Source organism: Wolffia australiana, chromosome 3 (assembly GCF_029677425.1).
Source record: "Wolffia australiana isolate 7733 chromosome 3, ASM2967742v1".
NCBI classification, from domain to species: Eukaryota; Viridiplantae; Streptophyta; class Magnoliopsida; order Alismatales; family Araceae; genus Wolffia; species Wolffia australiana.
The window spans coordinates 16551265-16566136 of NC_135837.1; the positions used below are offsets into that span (position 1 = coordinate 16551265).

General features: G+C 42.3%; 3 protein-coding genes and 1 long non-coding RNA gene across 5 annotated transcripts; 2 read left to right on the top strand and 2 right to left on the bottom strand.

Annotated features, from left to right (window-relative positions):
- The first annotated feature begins 2937 nt into the window (after nucleotides 1-2937).
- On the top strand, nucleotides 2938-4036 carry LOC144701090 (Lactoylglutathione lyase / glyoxalase I family protein). Its single transcript, XM_078572786.1, has 5 exons — nucleotides 2938-3080; nucleotides 3188-3326; nucleotides 3404-3487; nucleotides 3551-3754; nucleotides 3818-4036. The coding sequence occupies exons 1-5, from the start codon at nucleotides 3027-3029 to the stop codon at nucleotides 3907-3909; spliced, it is 573 nt and encodes a 190-aa protein (XP_078428912.1). The 5' UTR covers nucleotides 2938-3026; the 3' UTR covers nucleotides 3910-4036.
- Nucleotides 4037-5073: 1037 nt separating this feature from the next.
- LOC144701088 (Cyclophilin-like peptidyl-prolyl cis-trans isomerase family protein) lies at nucleotides 5074-8115 on the bottom strand. The gene is made up of 10 exons (XM_078572784.1): nucleotides 7842-8115; nucleotides 7381-7559; nucleotides 7193-7294; nucleotides 6850-6950; nucleotides 6604-6745; nucleotides 6260-6503; nucleotides 6127-6169; nucleotides 5823-6018; nucleotides 5395-5547; nucleotides 5074-5324 (listed from the first exon to the last, which is right to left on the bottom strand). Exons 1-10 carry the CDS (start codon nucleotides 8059-8061, stop codon nucleotides 5184-5186), a joined length of 1521 nt encoding a protein of 506 aa, XP_078428910.1. The 5' UTR covers nucleotides 8062-8115; the 3' UTR covers nucleotides 5074-5183.
- Nucleotides 8116-9817: 1702 nt separating this feature from the next.
- On the bottom strand, nucleotides 9818-11321 carry LOC144701089 (nuclease). The gene has a single exon (XM_078572785.1). It carries the CDS (start codon nucleotides 11289-11291, stop codon nucleotides 9894-9896), a length of 1398 nt encoding a protein of 465 aa, XP_078428911.1. The 5' UTR covers nucleotides 11292-11321; the 3' UTR covers nucleotides 9818-9893.
- Nucleotides 11322-11516: 195 nt separating this feature from the next.
- LOC144701091 (uncharacterized) lies at nucleotides 11517-12976 on the top strand. 2 transcript variants are annotated; one of them, XR_013580922.1, is made up of 3 exons: nucleotides 11518-12255; nucleotides 12328-12455; nucleotides 12536-12976. It is a non-coding gene; the product is annotated as an uncharacterized LOC144701091 (long non-coding RNA). The 2 variants fall into 2 exon arrangements; XR_013580921.1 differs by having other exon boundaries at nucleotides 11517-12255; nucleotides 12328-12976.
- Nucleotides 12977-14872: the final 1896 nt, after the last annotated feature.

The following is a 14872-nucleotide window of genomic DNA, read 5'->3' on the forward strand; positions in this document are numbered from 1 at the left end:
ACCACATAATACATGGCACATCAAATGCCTGATTCATTTCAATGAGCTCATTTATTGATCACTGTCCTTTTTACTCATTCCAATCATATATCTAGAATGGAGGGGACCAAGGAGGGAATTGAGAGGAAGGATGTGCACTTAAAATTTTTTGGTCTGAGTGAATTGAGTTCAAGGCCTTCTATTATTATAATTCAAAATTTTCTCATAAACCACTAAAATTTAAATATATATTTTTACATCTGAAAGACCGTTTTTATGTGACCCTCAAGGCCCATGTATTAGTCTATTTAATGACTTTCATAACACAATAACCTTTATTTAAAAATATCATTAATTATGCATATCACCATATAAGTGAACTAATCACATATTGATTTAACCTAATCGATAGGTTGAGTTTCTAGCATGTGGGGTGCAAAGCTACACGTTGTGCTCTAGAAGATACAAAGGAGTATAATTATTATCACTTTGAACCTTTATTACTAATCAATTTACGATGTATGTATAATCCTCATCTACTTCATGCTTCTAAAATGACTTGGTGTGTAGTCAATTGTCAAACCTTAATCGAAAATGTGAGTTAGCATTAATGTTTTGGAAAATCAACAGAGAAGTCTTCTATGATATTCCATTGATGTGGCAAGGAGTTCATTGCATTGTGTTCCATGAGCTTCGTCATTGAATACCATGGGAAGATGATCTTCTCTTGAACATTCACTCATCATTGTAAACTTTCTGTTGTACCTAAGCTAATATGGTTTTGAAATTCCACGAGTAGGAGCTGGTAGGTCATAATCAAATTCACAAGATGTCTTAGGTGTCCTAAGTCTAAGAACCACTTACAAAAATATTGATATGAATCATCTTTATTTATAGTTTGGTACAATACAAGTCCCTAATTCATACAGATCAAACCGGCGAAATCTTTCCCTTTCAAGAGCACCCATTATATGTCATTAATGTCTCCACACCAATGGCCATAGGATCAATCATTTCTCAATATTACTAAATGAACACTTCTCAATATTTTAAATTTGATTTTCAATTAAACAGTTGGGTAGATTGATATGATTTCTTCATAAAATTTTTTATTAGAGTCAAATATGACTCATTTGACTACATGAATACTCAAATCTGATCTTCGAATTGATAGTTCTTGTTGGTCAATGTATGACATGCAGAAATACACTGCAACTTGTTTTTTGAAAAGACATCATCAATTCTTTCCATTGGTTTTAATTGCATTATTAGATCCTCATTACATATTGAAATATCATTTTTTTATATTTCTGTTTTACTATTTGAAAATAATAACAATCCTTAATTCACATTTTGAATATGTAACCTTTCCTAAATTGGATCAAAAGTATCTCATTTTTTACATGTTTTATATGTTTGGCTTGTGAATCCTAAACCATAAATGTGAATTAATTCTTGAATCTGGTCATTTCTATAAAATATTCATTCTATATTTTCTGTAATTTCTTTGACTCAATTACTGCCTCTCTGAAATTTGATTATTGAATAATTGATTACATCTCTCATTACTAATTTCAATCTGTGGTTGCTGATATACCAAGAAAATTCTTATTTTCTTTATTAAAGTTCCTGATATGTAGACTATTTAATTTTTTCTGCAGCTTCAAATATCAGATCAGAAATTATTTTTCTGTAATCCTCTATTTTGAATATTGGCTTAGAAATCAATTTACCTGAAATCCTCTACTTGAAATATTCATACCTGATGTAATATCCACCTATTTTGCTTTGATAGTTAAATGATAAAATTGATTTTATGTTCTTGAATCTTGAATGGGCATTAGGTAAACGTAATAGAACTGTTATCAACAATGTTTCAACAAGGAGCATAATGGTCAATGTCAGCTTACTTCATGAGAAGCTTGTGATGGAGACCATCACATAAAGCTATAGAAAATAAAATCCACATTGAAGAGAGTGTTTGGAGTGTGATGGTGTGCTAATGGAGGTGGTATGAGGTCTAGGGGGAGTTTTCCAATACCTGAGAAGAACTTAAAAGAGTGAAGCTTCAAGACAAGTGTGCACATAAGTGCTGCCTCAAATTTCTCAAAAGTGGACAATAGTGTATTCAATTTGCTAAGAATCATTCAGGTGTCCAATTGACCCATCATAGATGCATTAAGTAATAGATCTAACTAGTTTGATGCCCCTGATTAGGGAAATAATCTTTTGTCTAGGAGATAAGTGAGTTGAGGGACTCAAAAAGTAATCGAAAACTAAAATTTCTATACATTAAGTATCGAAAATTTCTATATGTATGATTCACCCTCCACCTTAGTATTGTACAAATTGGAACACTTAGGTTATTACTGACTGATACATTGTATTACAGGGTTACACACAACTGGTTTCTTTGACGTTGAAAGGTATACTTCAACTTTAAACATTTTTATAAAAAAATTAGATTTAAGTATAAATATAAGAAAGCGCTGATACAAATTCACCGGGCTAAAATTTTTCAAATTCTTATTCTTCCTTTCACTTTGCCCCTTGGCTACCCTAGCCTCTTGATGCAATCAACATGGTAAGATGATGTTGGTGGAGCGATAATAGGGCTCATAGAGATGGAGAAGATTTGATAATGATGGGGGTTGTGTTTGTGTGTAAATGGCAGAAAAAAGGACATTGCAACATGTATCGCTTGGGAACGGGAAATCATGGATCAGATCCATGCAAGTGATTTGATCATCAAGTTTTGAGCTTCCATTAAGATTCTATTTAAGTCTTCCGCTTCAATAATAATTTAATTTTCACCTCCCGTCACGATTCGTCACCATCCCGTCACGTCTGGGGCGTCACGTCCCCGACGTGCCGTTTCCAATTTGTTAGTTTCAAACTAACAGAACAGAACAACCATGTCTACCCCGCACCGTGCTTTTTGCCACTAAAAAATATATCGTAAAAGAAAATTATGAAATTTTAAATGATGGAAAGTCAGATAAAGTGTTATCGTTGCTTCCCCCACCAGCCGTTCCTTGTTCGCAGAGATGGCCTCAGCGCAGCTCCGCTGCTTCTCCTTGATCGAACCTCTCGCATGTTCGGTGAGTTCAATCTTTTCCCCGATCAATTCATCCTTTCAATTCTTCTGTTCTTGCTGGCCCCGCTGAAGAAAATCTCAACAATTTCTCCCCGGAATTTCGCAAGGCAGGCGAACAGACAGATAATCCCGCGCTCTTCGCCATCCGCCGGAGTCCGCGGGAAGCGGTTGAAGAGATTTTCTCTGAAAATTAGCGCCAAATCGGGGGATCTCGCCGCGAAGGAATCCGGAACTGTAACCATCGATCGCGGTGAGTCCGATCCCTTGTCCGTCAATCCGTTCTAAACAATCGCAGTGCATTATCATATCATTCTTCGATTTTTCCAGGAATCGGGGTCGTGAGCATACATCACGTCGGATTACTCTGCGAAAACCTAGAAAAATCCTTGGAGTTCTATCAAGATCTTCTCGGTGAGTGTCCAAACACTTCTTCTTCCTCGATAATAGAGCGTTAGGGTTTTCCGTGTGCGCCAGGCCTGGAGATCAACGAAGATCGACCCCATGAGAAGCTTCCCTACAGAGGCGCTTGGCTTTGGGTGGGCTCGGAGATGATCCATCTCATGGAGCTCCCAAATCCTGATCCTCTCACTGGCCGGCCCGAGCACGGGGGGCGCGATCGCCATGCTTGCATCGCCATTAAAGACGTGAACAAGCTCAAGGAAATCTTCGATGGCGCTGGTCAGTATTCTCTCAATTCCCTCGATGTTCTTCCGTGTTCATCATGTTCGTCAACTTTTGCAGGAATTCAGTACACTCTCAGCCGTTCTGGAAGGCCTGCGATCTTTGCGCGAGACCCAGATGGGAATGCGCTTGAATTCACGCAGGTGGATTGACCACCACAAAAAAAAAAAAAACAAAGTTAGCAGGTATTATGATGTAAATTGAGAATATCAGCATACTCTTATGCACATAAGAACAATCGTCCATTACATATGCTCATCTTCTTTGATCATCAGATAATCTGTGGATCATGTCAGAGATCTGCCTGCCCATTCCCTTTCTCTCCTCTTCAACTTTGCTTGCATCTTGTTGAAATTTTCTTTGCCCTTCTCCAGAAGGGGATCATAGAAAAACAAAAAAAACAAAGTTAACAGGTATTATGATGTAAATTGGGCAGATCAGCATAAGAACAATCGTCCATTTCATATGCTCATCTTCTTTGATCATCAGATAATCTGTTGGATCATGTCAGAGATTCGCCTGCCCATTCCCTTTCTCTCTTCAACTTTGCCTGCATCTTGTTGAACTTTTTTTTGCCCTTCTCCAGAAGGGGATCATAGAAAAACAAAAAAAAAAACAAAGTTGGCAGGTATTATGATGTAAATTGAGCAGATCATCATACTCTTATGCACATAAGAACAATCGTCCATTACATATGCTCATCTTCTTTGATCATCAAATAATCTGTTGCATCATGTCAGAGATTTGCCTGCCCATTCCCTTTCTCTCCTCTTCAACTTTGCCTGCATCTTGTTGAACTTTTTTTTGCCCTTCTCCAGAAGGGGATCATAGAAAAACAAAAAAAAAAACAAAGTTGGCAGGTATTATGATGTAAATTGAGCAGATCATCATACTCTTATGCACATAAGAACAATCGTCCATTACATATGCTCATCTTCTTTGATCATCAAATAATCTGTTGCATCATGTCAGAGATTTGCCTGCCCATTCCTTTCTCTCCTCTTCAACTTTGCCTGCATCTTGTTGAACTTTTTTTTGCCCTTCTCCAGAAGGGGATCATAGAAAAACAAAAAAAAAAACAAAGTTGGCAGGTATTATGATGTAAATTGAGCAGATCATCATACTCTTATGCACATAAGAACAATCGTCCATTACATATGCTCATCTTCTTTGATCATCAAATAATCTGTTGCATCATGTCAGAGATTTGCCTGCCCATTCCCTTTCTCTCCTCTTCAACTTTGCCTGCATCTTGTTGAACTTTTTTTTGCCCTTCTCCAGAAGGGGATCATAGAAAAACAAAAAAAAAAACAAAGTTGGCAGGTATTATGATGTAAATTGAGCAGATCATCATACTCTTATGCACATAAGAACAATCGTCCATTACATATGCTCATCTTCTTTGATCATCAAATAATCTGTTGCATCATGTCAGAGATTTGCCTGCCCATTCCCTTTCTCTCCTCTTCAACTTTGCCTGCATCTTGTTGAACTTTTCTTTGCCCTTCTCCAGAAGGGGATCATAGACAACATATGCATTTGGGTCGTCCTTCCTGGCCATATCATCCTGCAGGAGAGAGAGATGGACTTGTGAGAGAGATCTAGAGAGAGAAAAGGGGGAGGATAAGTGATTTTACCCTCACAGAGGGATCACGGAAGAATTTCAACTGGCTCGACATCCATGTCGATACGTCGTCCTCTTCGGTGCTGCTCTTGGGCAGCTCTTTGCTTGAAGAGGAAGCCGCCTTCGTTGGAAAAGCCTTCTTGAATTTCTCCAATTTCGCCAGTGTCTGCGTTGTAACCAGAGAAAAAGTTTTTAGAAAGCACAAGATTTTCAGAAAACCGAACGTTTTTTTCTGGACACATTTTAGAAACTTCAATTGTTTCAAACAGAGAAGTAAATTGGGAGATTTGGGGAAATAGAGAGAGTTTGAAGATTCTGGGATTTTGGAATGGGTGTGGTTTCTGCAATTTTTATGAAGGCTGCATGATATTAATTTTGAATTGAGATGGTGAGGTATGACTGGAGATTGATTCAGAATTGAATTACATTCAATAAAAATACCTCTTCTTCCCGGCCATGGAGTCTGCGTCTTTTCTGCTTCTGGAGTTGTCTTTCTTTTTCTGCTCGGCCGAGCAACTGCAAATCTGAATCCGCCATAGCCATGAACTCGGATCGAGCTTCTGAACCAAGCCCTTTCTTCTTCATAGATAGCTTCTCCACCTTGGATCGCGGACCCTCTTCATCTTCATCATTTTCTCTAAATGAAATGAGTTCAAATATCTCGAGTTAATTTCCAGTATTTTTATTAATAAAGATACGGGAGCAAGTAAATAAAAAAGATAAATATGGAAGAAAAATGTCCTACCTAATAGAAGGCTTTCCAGCGTCCTTTGTTGGACGTTTTTTCTCTGCCAAGAGAACGCAACAAAACATTAGTCTGCCGGGGAGCTGCGGACATCAGATAATATTTGGACTTTCATAAATAGAAAAATCAGCACCTGATTTCTCGACTTTAGTGGCAACGTCTCCCAGTTCTATGCGTTTTCTCAAAATATATGACCGCATTCTTGCGTCGAATTCTGCCTCATCCCCATCTTCTTCTTCGTCGTCGTCGTCGTCGCTTTCACTTTTCGCACGAGCTCCGAGATTACCAGCAGTTTCGGCATCGCTAACTTTCTTCAATGTCAAAGACTCTCTCACTGATTTTTGTAATTCTTTCTTCCTCTCGGACCCCACCTTGTCCTGCTTAGCCCCCAATTAAGTGATTAAATGACCAATTAAGACTAATGAAGATTAATTATAGATTTAAAACAAACTGATAATATAGAGAAGAGTGAAGTACCTGTTCAGTTTCCTCCACTTCAGCTTTAATGAACCTGGGATCGTTGAGTACGTCATGTATGCTCTGGATCTTTTTGTTTACAGATGCCAACTCTTTCTCTTCTTCTTCGGCCTCTTCTCCAAAAGAGAGTAACTTAAAGTTCCTTTAGAGAAAGGGCAAACAAGTTTTGTAACGCATACCATTTGCAAACAAGATGAAAAAAAAAAAAAACATAAATTTTAGCAAAATAAATAAAAGGAAACTCACTTTACTGCTTTAATCTTCGTTTCCTTCTTCTCGGGAGGTGGCCCTTTCTCAGCCTCCGGAACTCTCCTAGGAACAATATCATCAAATGGATTCCACAGAACCTGTTTCAGACATTGAAATTCAACAAAATTCGAGGCGATTCATGAGGATTACTAGGAACAAAAAATACAAATTTTAGTCTGTGTCCAATAATATTCAACGGATCGTAGAGCATTAATTGATTAAAAAAACTAAATTAGGTTCTATGACATGTACTTCCTAATCCCTGCGCTACACAACTAGTGTGGCTATGAGACAGCACAATCCATATCGACAAACCTTACATTAAATGAAGAAATTTTACCTCGACGCTGTTAATTCTGGGAACAGGGCTGATTGGTCGATCGTTCTTGTCTGTTTCAACTTCACCGATTCTCAGAAGGTTGAAAATGGAATCTCCAGTGACCTTCGAAAGGGGAAATCAGAGGAATCAGACCGAAATGCTAGATATTCACAAAGAGAGCGAGGAACTCATAAGAATGAATTGAATACCTTTCCGAAAATGGTGTTCTGCTTATCGAGCCAATCACAGCGATCAAGAGAAATGAAGAACTGGCTTCCATTGGAGTGTGGCGTTCCGGCATTAGCGCAAGCAACTAAACCCCTGTGGTTGAATCTCAGACGAGTGTGAAATTCATCAGGAAACGAACCCCCGTAAATGCTTTCACCGCCTGTGAGTTGAAAGAAGAAAACATTCGATTCACAATAGGGTCAAGATTGAATCCCAAAACATTTAATTTTACAGATTAGAGGGTCCCTAGGGGTTTAAAAGACGCCCAATATCTTAAAAACTCTAGAAGATTCATCGCAATCTTCGCGATAAATTGATAAATTATTCCTACGACTATCTTCGCGATAAAATGAATACAACATTCTCATAAAAAAAAAACAGCTCAAATCGACGAGTGAAGAAGTTAATCGATGATTGAATAGAAAGGATGTGGGAAGCGCACCGGTTCCGGAACCAGTCGGATCGCCGCCTTGCACGAGGAATGACTTGATTATGCGGTGGAAGATCGTGCGGTCGTAGTAACCCTCGAGGCAAAGCTGCACGAAGTTCCTGACGGCCTTGGGAGCTTCCTTCGGCCATAGCTCGATATCGATCGGCCCCAAGCTCGTGTTCAACACCACCTTCCCCTTCGTCGGAGGTTCGAGTACGTAAATCGACGACATCGCTCCGCCTTCTTCCTCTCCCTGTTCTTCGATTCTTGCTGTCGCCGATAGCAAAGACGAGACTTTGATGAAGATGTCATCACCCGTCATCTGTCATCCGTCATCTGTCGCCTGAACCGGACTTACGTAGGCCGGTTTTTTGATCCGGTTCGGCCGGTTTAGATCCGAGAGAGTATAAAATAAAGGCTCAGTATGCGAAAAGAGGAAGGAGAAGAGCTCGGTCGCCGGTAATGGTGGCTTTTAAAGCCGCGGAAATCGTCAAGGATTTCAGGTTATTCTTGTTCGTCGTCGGAGGAAGAAATCAAACATTTCTTCGAGTGTTTTACCGTGGAAAATTAACGCACGGTTTGTTCTTTCGAAAATCATCATTTGTACTCGGTGAGACCTTTCATTTCTTGGATAGTTTTTGCAAGCGACTTGCAATTTTCTTGTCAATCTCGTCCGTGAATATTCCGATGTTAATCGCAATCAATACCTCTGGATTTATGATGGCAAAGCATCTAGCTTCAGCGTGTTTGCATGAAGATTACCATTTCTCCACCGTCCTGCGGGTTTCTATTTTTTCAAATGAGTAAATCATCATTTGTTGAGGATCTTTTGAGCTATTTAATTAATCTGCATCGAGGCTGCTAAATGAATTTTGTTCCTTGACGCCTTTGTAGTTCTCCGTTTTGCTTTCTGACATTTTTCAGGTGATATTTATAAATATATGCAGTGGCATTCTTATGAACCTGAATCAATGCATCAAGAATTCCCTGATATCCATCCATAAAGGCTAAGCTCAGAATTTTTCCCTTGGAAACCTTTTATTTGAATGAAAGACCTCGTCACGTTCTCCTTGTTCTTCCCTCTTCCCAGAAGTGCATCATTCCTCGTGGTTGGCACTGTACTTTTGTCCGGAGCAGCTTTAAAATAAAAATCATTTCCTGAAAAACTGTTCTGATACGAACATCCAGTGCCGACTTCGAGTAATTCTGACTTTTGGGAAGGGGGACAAACAAGGTCAGCGTTATGAGGTCTTTCGTTTAAATAAAAAATGCACTTTTGTTCTCTAGACAAACTATTAAAATTCAGGTGCTTCAAGAACCCTCAATCAAAATTAAAAATCGGAATTCTCAGACAGAATCTTCTGGAATCGCACTCGTGTCAAAATTTTCTGAAACGCCAGCCAACGCGGGTCATGAACCACATCATCTAAACAAGAAATCACATGGCATTCTTCGCGTGAAGAAAGAGTGCATATCTTGCGGTCCATTGTCTACAATCTACACAGTACCTGAATTAAACCTCTGGCAACCTTTGACTAAACTCGTTCAATATCCTCTTAACCCTGTGTTTGAACATGCATTCACAAATCGCATCGTCTCTACACAACGGAAGATTTCATGTTCAGAGGATCCGCGCCCGAAGTAACCGTCAAGTCTGGACGAGGTAAAAGTCAGTAAGTTGTTCCCTTTTTTATGGTTTGAGCAAATGGAGGAAAAATAGAGGAAAAAGAATAACAAAAATATGGCACATATCATAATTGCGGTCCATTTTCTACACAGTACCTGGAATAAATCTGCGACAATATGCTCTTAACCGTCTGTTTGAACATGCATTCCACGAATCATATCGTCTGTTAATAACGAAAGAATGGCATCTATCGACCCGGAGGGTGCTCGACCCGGAGTTGCTCGACCCGAAAGAATGGCATCTATCGCAGGGTCCGCATTCCCCTCAAATCATTCCAAGTTCAGAAGATGTTCGCCCCAAGTAAACGTCAAGTCAGTGAGTAGTTTCCCCCTTTTTTTTTCTCGGTTTGAACAAATGGAGAAAAAAGAATGACAAGGCTAGAAGAAGGCGGTCCCGGCGAGGCCCCGGTGGAGCAGGTTATGAGCGATGGTCTCTCTGGCCTGCATGGAGGCGAGGGAACGGATCCCGTTCTCGGGCACCATGTCGTCGTCCACGAGCTGAAACTCCAACTCCGGGTCGAGCTCCTCCTTGTACATCTCGCAGATGTTGTGCAGCACGCAGCAAGCGCCGAGCACGCCGGGCAGGTCCTGGAGCTTGACCTCGGTCCGTTTCTGCAGGCAGGTCCAGCGAGCCTTGAGCCGGGCGAAGGCCTCCTTGGCCACGCGCTCCACCTCCGCGACCTTCTCGTTGAACGCGTGCTGGGTCCACGTCAGGTTGCGGTGCGCGTACGGGACCAGGACCCAGTCCAGCAAGGGGTAGCCGGCGCCGCCCACGACCCACTTCCCGCCGAGCATCCCGCCCGCGGCGCGCTGGTGCAGCGCGGACTTCTCCAGGACCTGCTCGTCGGTCATGGACCCGGGCCAGCCGATGCACACGTCGGTGAAGACCCCGTCCGGGTCGACCACCCCCTGGATCGTGATCGAGTAGGAGGTCTTCTGGTTGCGCTCCGTGTGCCGCCGGTTGAAGTAGGCCGCCACGCTCATCTTCGGCGCGATGATCGGCACGTGGGTCGTGTACATGGCCCCGACCACGCCCGGGATCCCGGTCCCGGCCTCGAACCGCGCCGCCGTCGCCGCCGCCTCCGCCGGCTCGGGCCACCGCAGGAACCGCGGCATCAGCACCGACTTGATCGCGGCGCAGACCTCCAGCACCAGCTTGTGGCAGGTCGAGATCCCCAGCCCGAACCGCTTCGACACGAGCCGCAGCGGCTCGCCGGTCGCGAGCCGCCACACGCAGACCGCGACCCGCTGCCGGACCGGGATCGCGGCCCGCAGCATGGTGTCCTCCTTGGCCACCGCCGCGCCGAGCTCCTCGCAGATCCTGTCGAAGGTCCGCCGGCTCATCCGGAACGCCTTCTTAAACTCCTCCTCGGGGAAGTCCGGGTGGCTGCACCGGTCCCACCACGCCCTCGACCGGTCCTTCACCCACAGCCGCCGCCCCGGCGGCTGCGCCGCCGCCGCCGCCGTCATCGCCGCTGCCCTCACCCGCCTCCCCCTCATCGTACCTTCCCACTCCTCCCCGTCCGAGGGCGCCTCCCCCGGGCCCCCCCCCGCCGCCCGCGGCCCGGCGGCCTCCGCGCGCCTCGGCGCGCGCCCCTCCTCCTCCGCCGCCGCCATCGCCGCGATCAGCTGCGATATCGCCGCCGTCTTCCTCCTCTTCCTCGGCGCCTCCTCCGATTCCTTCATTCCCCCCTCCTCCTCGAAGAAGGCCAGCACGTCGGCGTAGTCCTCGGCGGCGGACGGCGGTGGAATTTTCATGTACGGAGACTGAATCATCTGAATCGTCCACCAGCAACGAGGGTCTCCCCGGCCTCCACTTAATATACCCGCGTGTACACGCGCTCCGAACCGCGGTCGACGCGGTACCCGAGACCCCCCCCCCCGCCCCCCGGGGCCTTTCTCTTAAGCTTAGTCAACGGTCCTCGTCCTCCACTTGCACGGTCTCAGAACAGACACGTAATTGACTGCACTCCCTTCTTATCTCCGACCTAGAGCGCATGACCGCCCCAGAGATTCGACCCTCCCGGTTTTTTTTTTTTTCTCTGCTCCCTTGGGTTGCCGATATTTGCTTCGTTGCCCCCCACCCACCTACGTGTCGTATCTTATTCCCCTTGGTTCAGGTCGGTGGGTGTTCTTTGTACGGTCCTACCCCTTTTGAGGAGTTCGATTTTTGCAGCAAGTATGATACTGCGATGAACTAGGAAGGATTGTCGAATTGTAAGTGACGGGTGCGGCTTTGATTTTTTTTTTTTTGGTTGCTTCATGGGTTTTTCTGTTTTGCTGATATTACCCATGTTTTCATTCGAGTTTTTTTGTTGCTTCATGGGTTTCTCTTTTTTGCTGATGTTAACCATGTTTTCATGGACAAGCAAGGAGGACCCCACAGTTAATGCCGGGTACGACCTCGATTTTTCTTTCTTGTTTCGTGGGTTTCTCTTATTAACTGATATTAACCATGTTTTCAAGGACGAGCAAGGATTATCCCACAGTAAATGCCGGGGACGACCTCGATTTTTCTTTCTTGTTTCATGGGTTTCTCTTATTAACTGATATTAACCGTGTTTTCATGGACGAGCAAGGATTATCCCACAGTAAATGCCGGGGACGACCTCGATTTTTCTTTCTTCTTTCGTGGGTTTCTCTTTTTAACTGATATTAACCATGTGCGTTTTTCAAAAAAAAAACTGATATTAACCATGCTTTCATGGACAAGCAAGGATTATCCCACAGTAAATGCCGGGTAAGACCTCGATTTTTCTTTCTTGTTTCGTGGGTTTCTCTAACTGATATTAACCATGTTTTCATGGACAAGGAATGATTACCCCACAGTTAATGCCGGGTACGGCCTCGATTTCTTTCTTGTTTCATGGGGCTCCCATATGAACTGATAATAACCATGGTTTCATGGACAAGGAAGGATTATCCCACAGTAAATGCCGGGTAAGACCCTGATTTCTTTGTTGCTTCATGTGTTTCTCTGTTTAACTGATATTAACCTTTTTTTCATGCACACTTTCAAGCGATAATTTCCTCTCTATCTGTTCTATCGTTTCTCGAGAGTTCAAAACCGGTCCCGTGGCATGGTCCTCACGGATATAAAGGTATTTTAAATATTCGACTGATATTTTTTCCGCAGTGTATGATAGGAGTTCAACGCCATGTGGGGATATCATTGGGTATTTTTCAAAACATCGTTATTTCCGCTCTGTTTTCTTTCCTGTCTCGAACAAGCATTGTGCAGCGATTATGATGCGTCCAGTGCCCTGTCGTTTTCATCTGAATTGCGTGGCAACAAGATTTGTGCGTCTTATTAAACTGCATTTAATCGGTATAGTCTGGCTCTCACGGTGTTGTTGGAAACATTTCTGGAACACGTCATGTAATTATGTAACCCACCTATGACGAAATCGTGATATGGACATGTCGGGTCTCATTGTTCAGTCAAGTTCTGTGGGTTGCTACGCGCCATACGAGTTATTTTTGATGCATTTCATTGTACGCCATGGATTTTCTCTTTACATGTGATTCATTCGCATTCAACCTCAGTACCTCCTCTCAGATGTTCAGCATCAGAGACCCGTTTCACACGCAGGTGTCAAATCTGAATCCTATGGGAGAAAAAAAAACTTTTTATGCTAGTGCTACCTTCTGATTAATGCTCACTTGGATCTTCAAACAATTGACAGTCGAAGCAAACTTGTAATTAGTGTTTGGCCGTCCAAATTCTGTCCGATATTCAAATTCCGGATGAAATGGAGACAACTTCAGATATCGGATTTCGGATGGAATATGACATCTGGATATCAGATATCCAAATCCGTACCGAAAATGGGTATCCGGATATCGATATCCAATAACCAGATATTGGTGTAAACAATTATACCTATTGTCTCATGTGGGAAAAAGGTGAAGGGAAATTGATTATAAACGCTTGGAAAGAAAACAGTAGTAAAAAAGCATGGAGCTGTACACATCGGGCATTAAATTAAGTGGATCCAAGGAAACTGGTTCTTTGGGTATTCGCGGTGTTGGCCCCATTTCAGGCTGGGCCGGACTAATCCAAGGAAACTGATTGCCAACTGTCTCACTTAATTGAATATTAATGAAACCATTGACCCAGAATAACTCCTACTACTTAATTATGTTTCCTAGTAAAATGATGTATTGTTTAAATTATATGTCTATTTATAGGTTGGATATCAAAAAAATTGACAGTGGACACCAATATCCGATATTGTCATCCAACCCCTGACACAAAGACTGATCACGATATTGGGATGGATAATGGTACTGTAGCAATTGATATTTGATATCATCATCCAATATCTGGATATCAGATATTCAATTTCTGATATCCCGGTCAACATTCATCCCCATATAGTTTTCCATTATTGGGCGTAGGACGAATGGACACTACTAGTTATCCCATTCTTGTAAGTAAAAAATCAATCAGTGGAGAAAAACAATGTGATTCCATCTACTCCAATTACAGCACTAAAAAATGAGTTCAAGCAGAATAAATGATAAACTAAATTTGATATGAAACTGATATCCTCTTTTCAATAATGTGTCTCAAGATGTTCAAGAGGAATGCTGCTATTTGCTCGCACGCGTAGGTAAACTGGCATGCCAGGGGGAACTTATAAATAAAAGTGGAGGGGGAGACAAAAGGGGTTACATCTTTTTCAACAAGTCATCAGAGGCGCTCTAGGTTGACTGAAAAACAGCAACCACAGCCTGGAGGGAGATCTCTTGATAGAGATCTCAAATCTATCTTGTTTCTCATCTATGTGTGTGACTTTTACATTTTCAACTCTACTTAATATTCCAAAACTGTTTTATCCAAGTAGGAAGATCTTCCCAATATGTCAATTCCAAAAGGTTCTTGACATGATTTAATCATACCAGAAACCATCAAATTCACAAAGTTTGAAAAGTTGGACTTGATCAATGATTTGGAAAAGGTGTGTGGTAGCTTTGAGCAGTCAGTTGCGGGTATTTCTAGCCTAATGTTTGCCTGTTTGTTCAGTTTTCGGGTAATTCCTTTGCCCTCTAGGGATGGATAATGTTTGACTGTTTTGAAACTGTTACATGGTTTACTGATCTGCCCATGTTTCATCCATAGGTAGTATATTTTGATGATGTCTAATTAGTCTTAATAATATACTGACTTATTTTTGTGTTATTTTCACTTGAAAATCAAGTATCTTCCCAATCATTAGTCACATCATATTGTTGATGAAAAAAATATTATATTATATCTGCATGAATATCGAGTCGATGGATTTTTTTGTAAATGTACCACCCATTGTCAGCATGAAAGATGGAAGTAAAAAATTTTCTGTTCAAGTTATTAT

Excerpts from the sequence above, each read along its gene's own strand:
- LOC144701090 (XM_078572786.1), top strand. The coding sequence starts at position 3,027 with ATGGCCTCAGCGCAGCTCCGCTGCTTCTCCTTGATCGAACCTCTCGCA. Across the intron at positions 3,327-3,403 it reads AACTGTAACCATCGATCGCG|GAATCGGGGTCGTGAGCATA; the intron begins GTGAGTCCGATC and ends CGATTTTTCCAG. Across the intron at positions 3,755-3,817 it reads GGAAATCTTCGATGGCGCTG|GAATTCAGTACACTCTCAGC; the intron begins GTCAGTATTCTC and ends CAACTTTTGCAG.
- LOC144701088 (XM_078572784.1), bottom strand. The coding sequence starts at position 8,061 with ATGTCGTCGATTTACGTACTCGAACCTCCGACGAAGGGGAAGGTGGTG. Across the intron at positions 5,548-5,822 it reads TCCATGGCCGGGAAGAAGAG|ACACTGGCGAAATTGGAGAA; the intron begins GTATTTTTATTG and ends GTTACAACGCAG. Across the intron at positions 5,325-5,394 it reads TCCGTGATCCCTCTGTGAGG|GATGATATGGCCAGGAAGGA; the intron begins GTAAAATCACTT and ends TCTCTCCTGCAG.
- LOC144701089 (XM_078572785.1), bottom strand. The coding sequence starts at position 11,291 with ATGATTCAGTCTCCGTACATGAAAATTCCACCGCCGTCCGCCGCCGAG.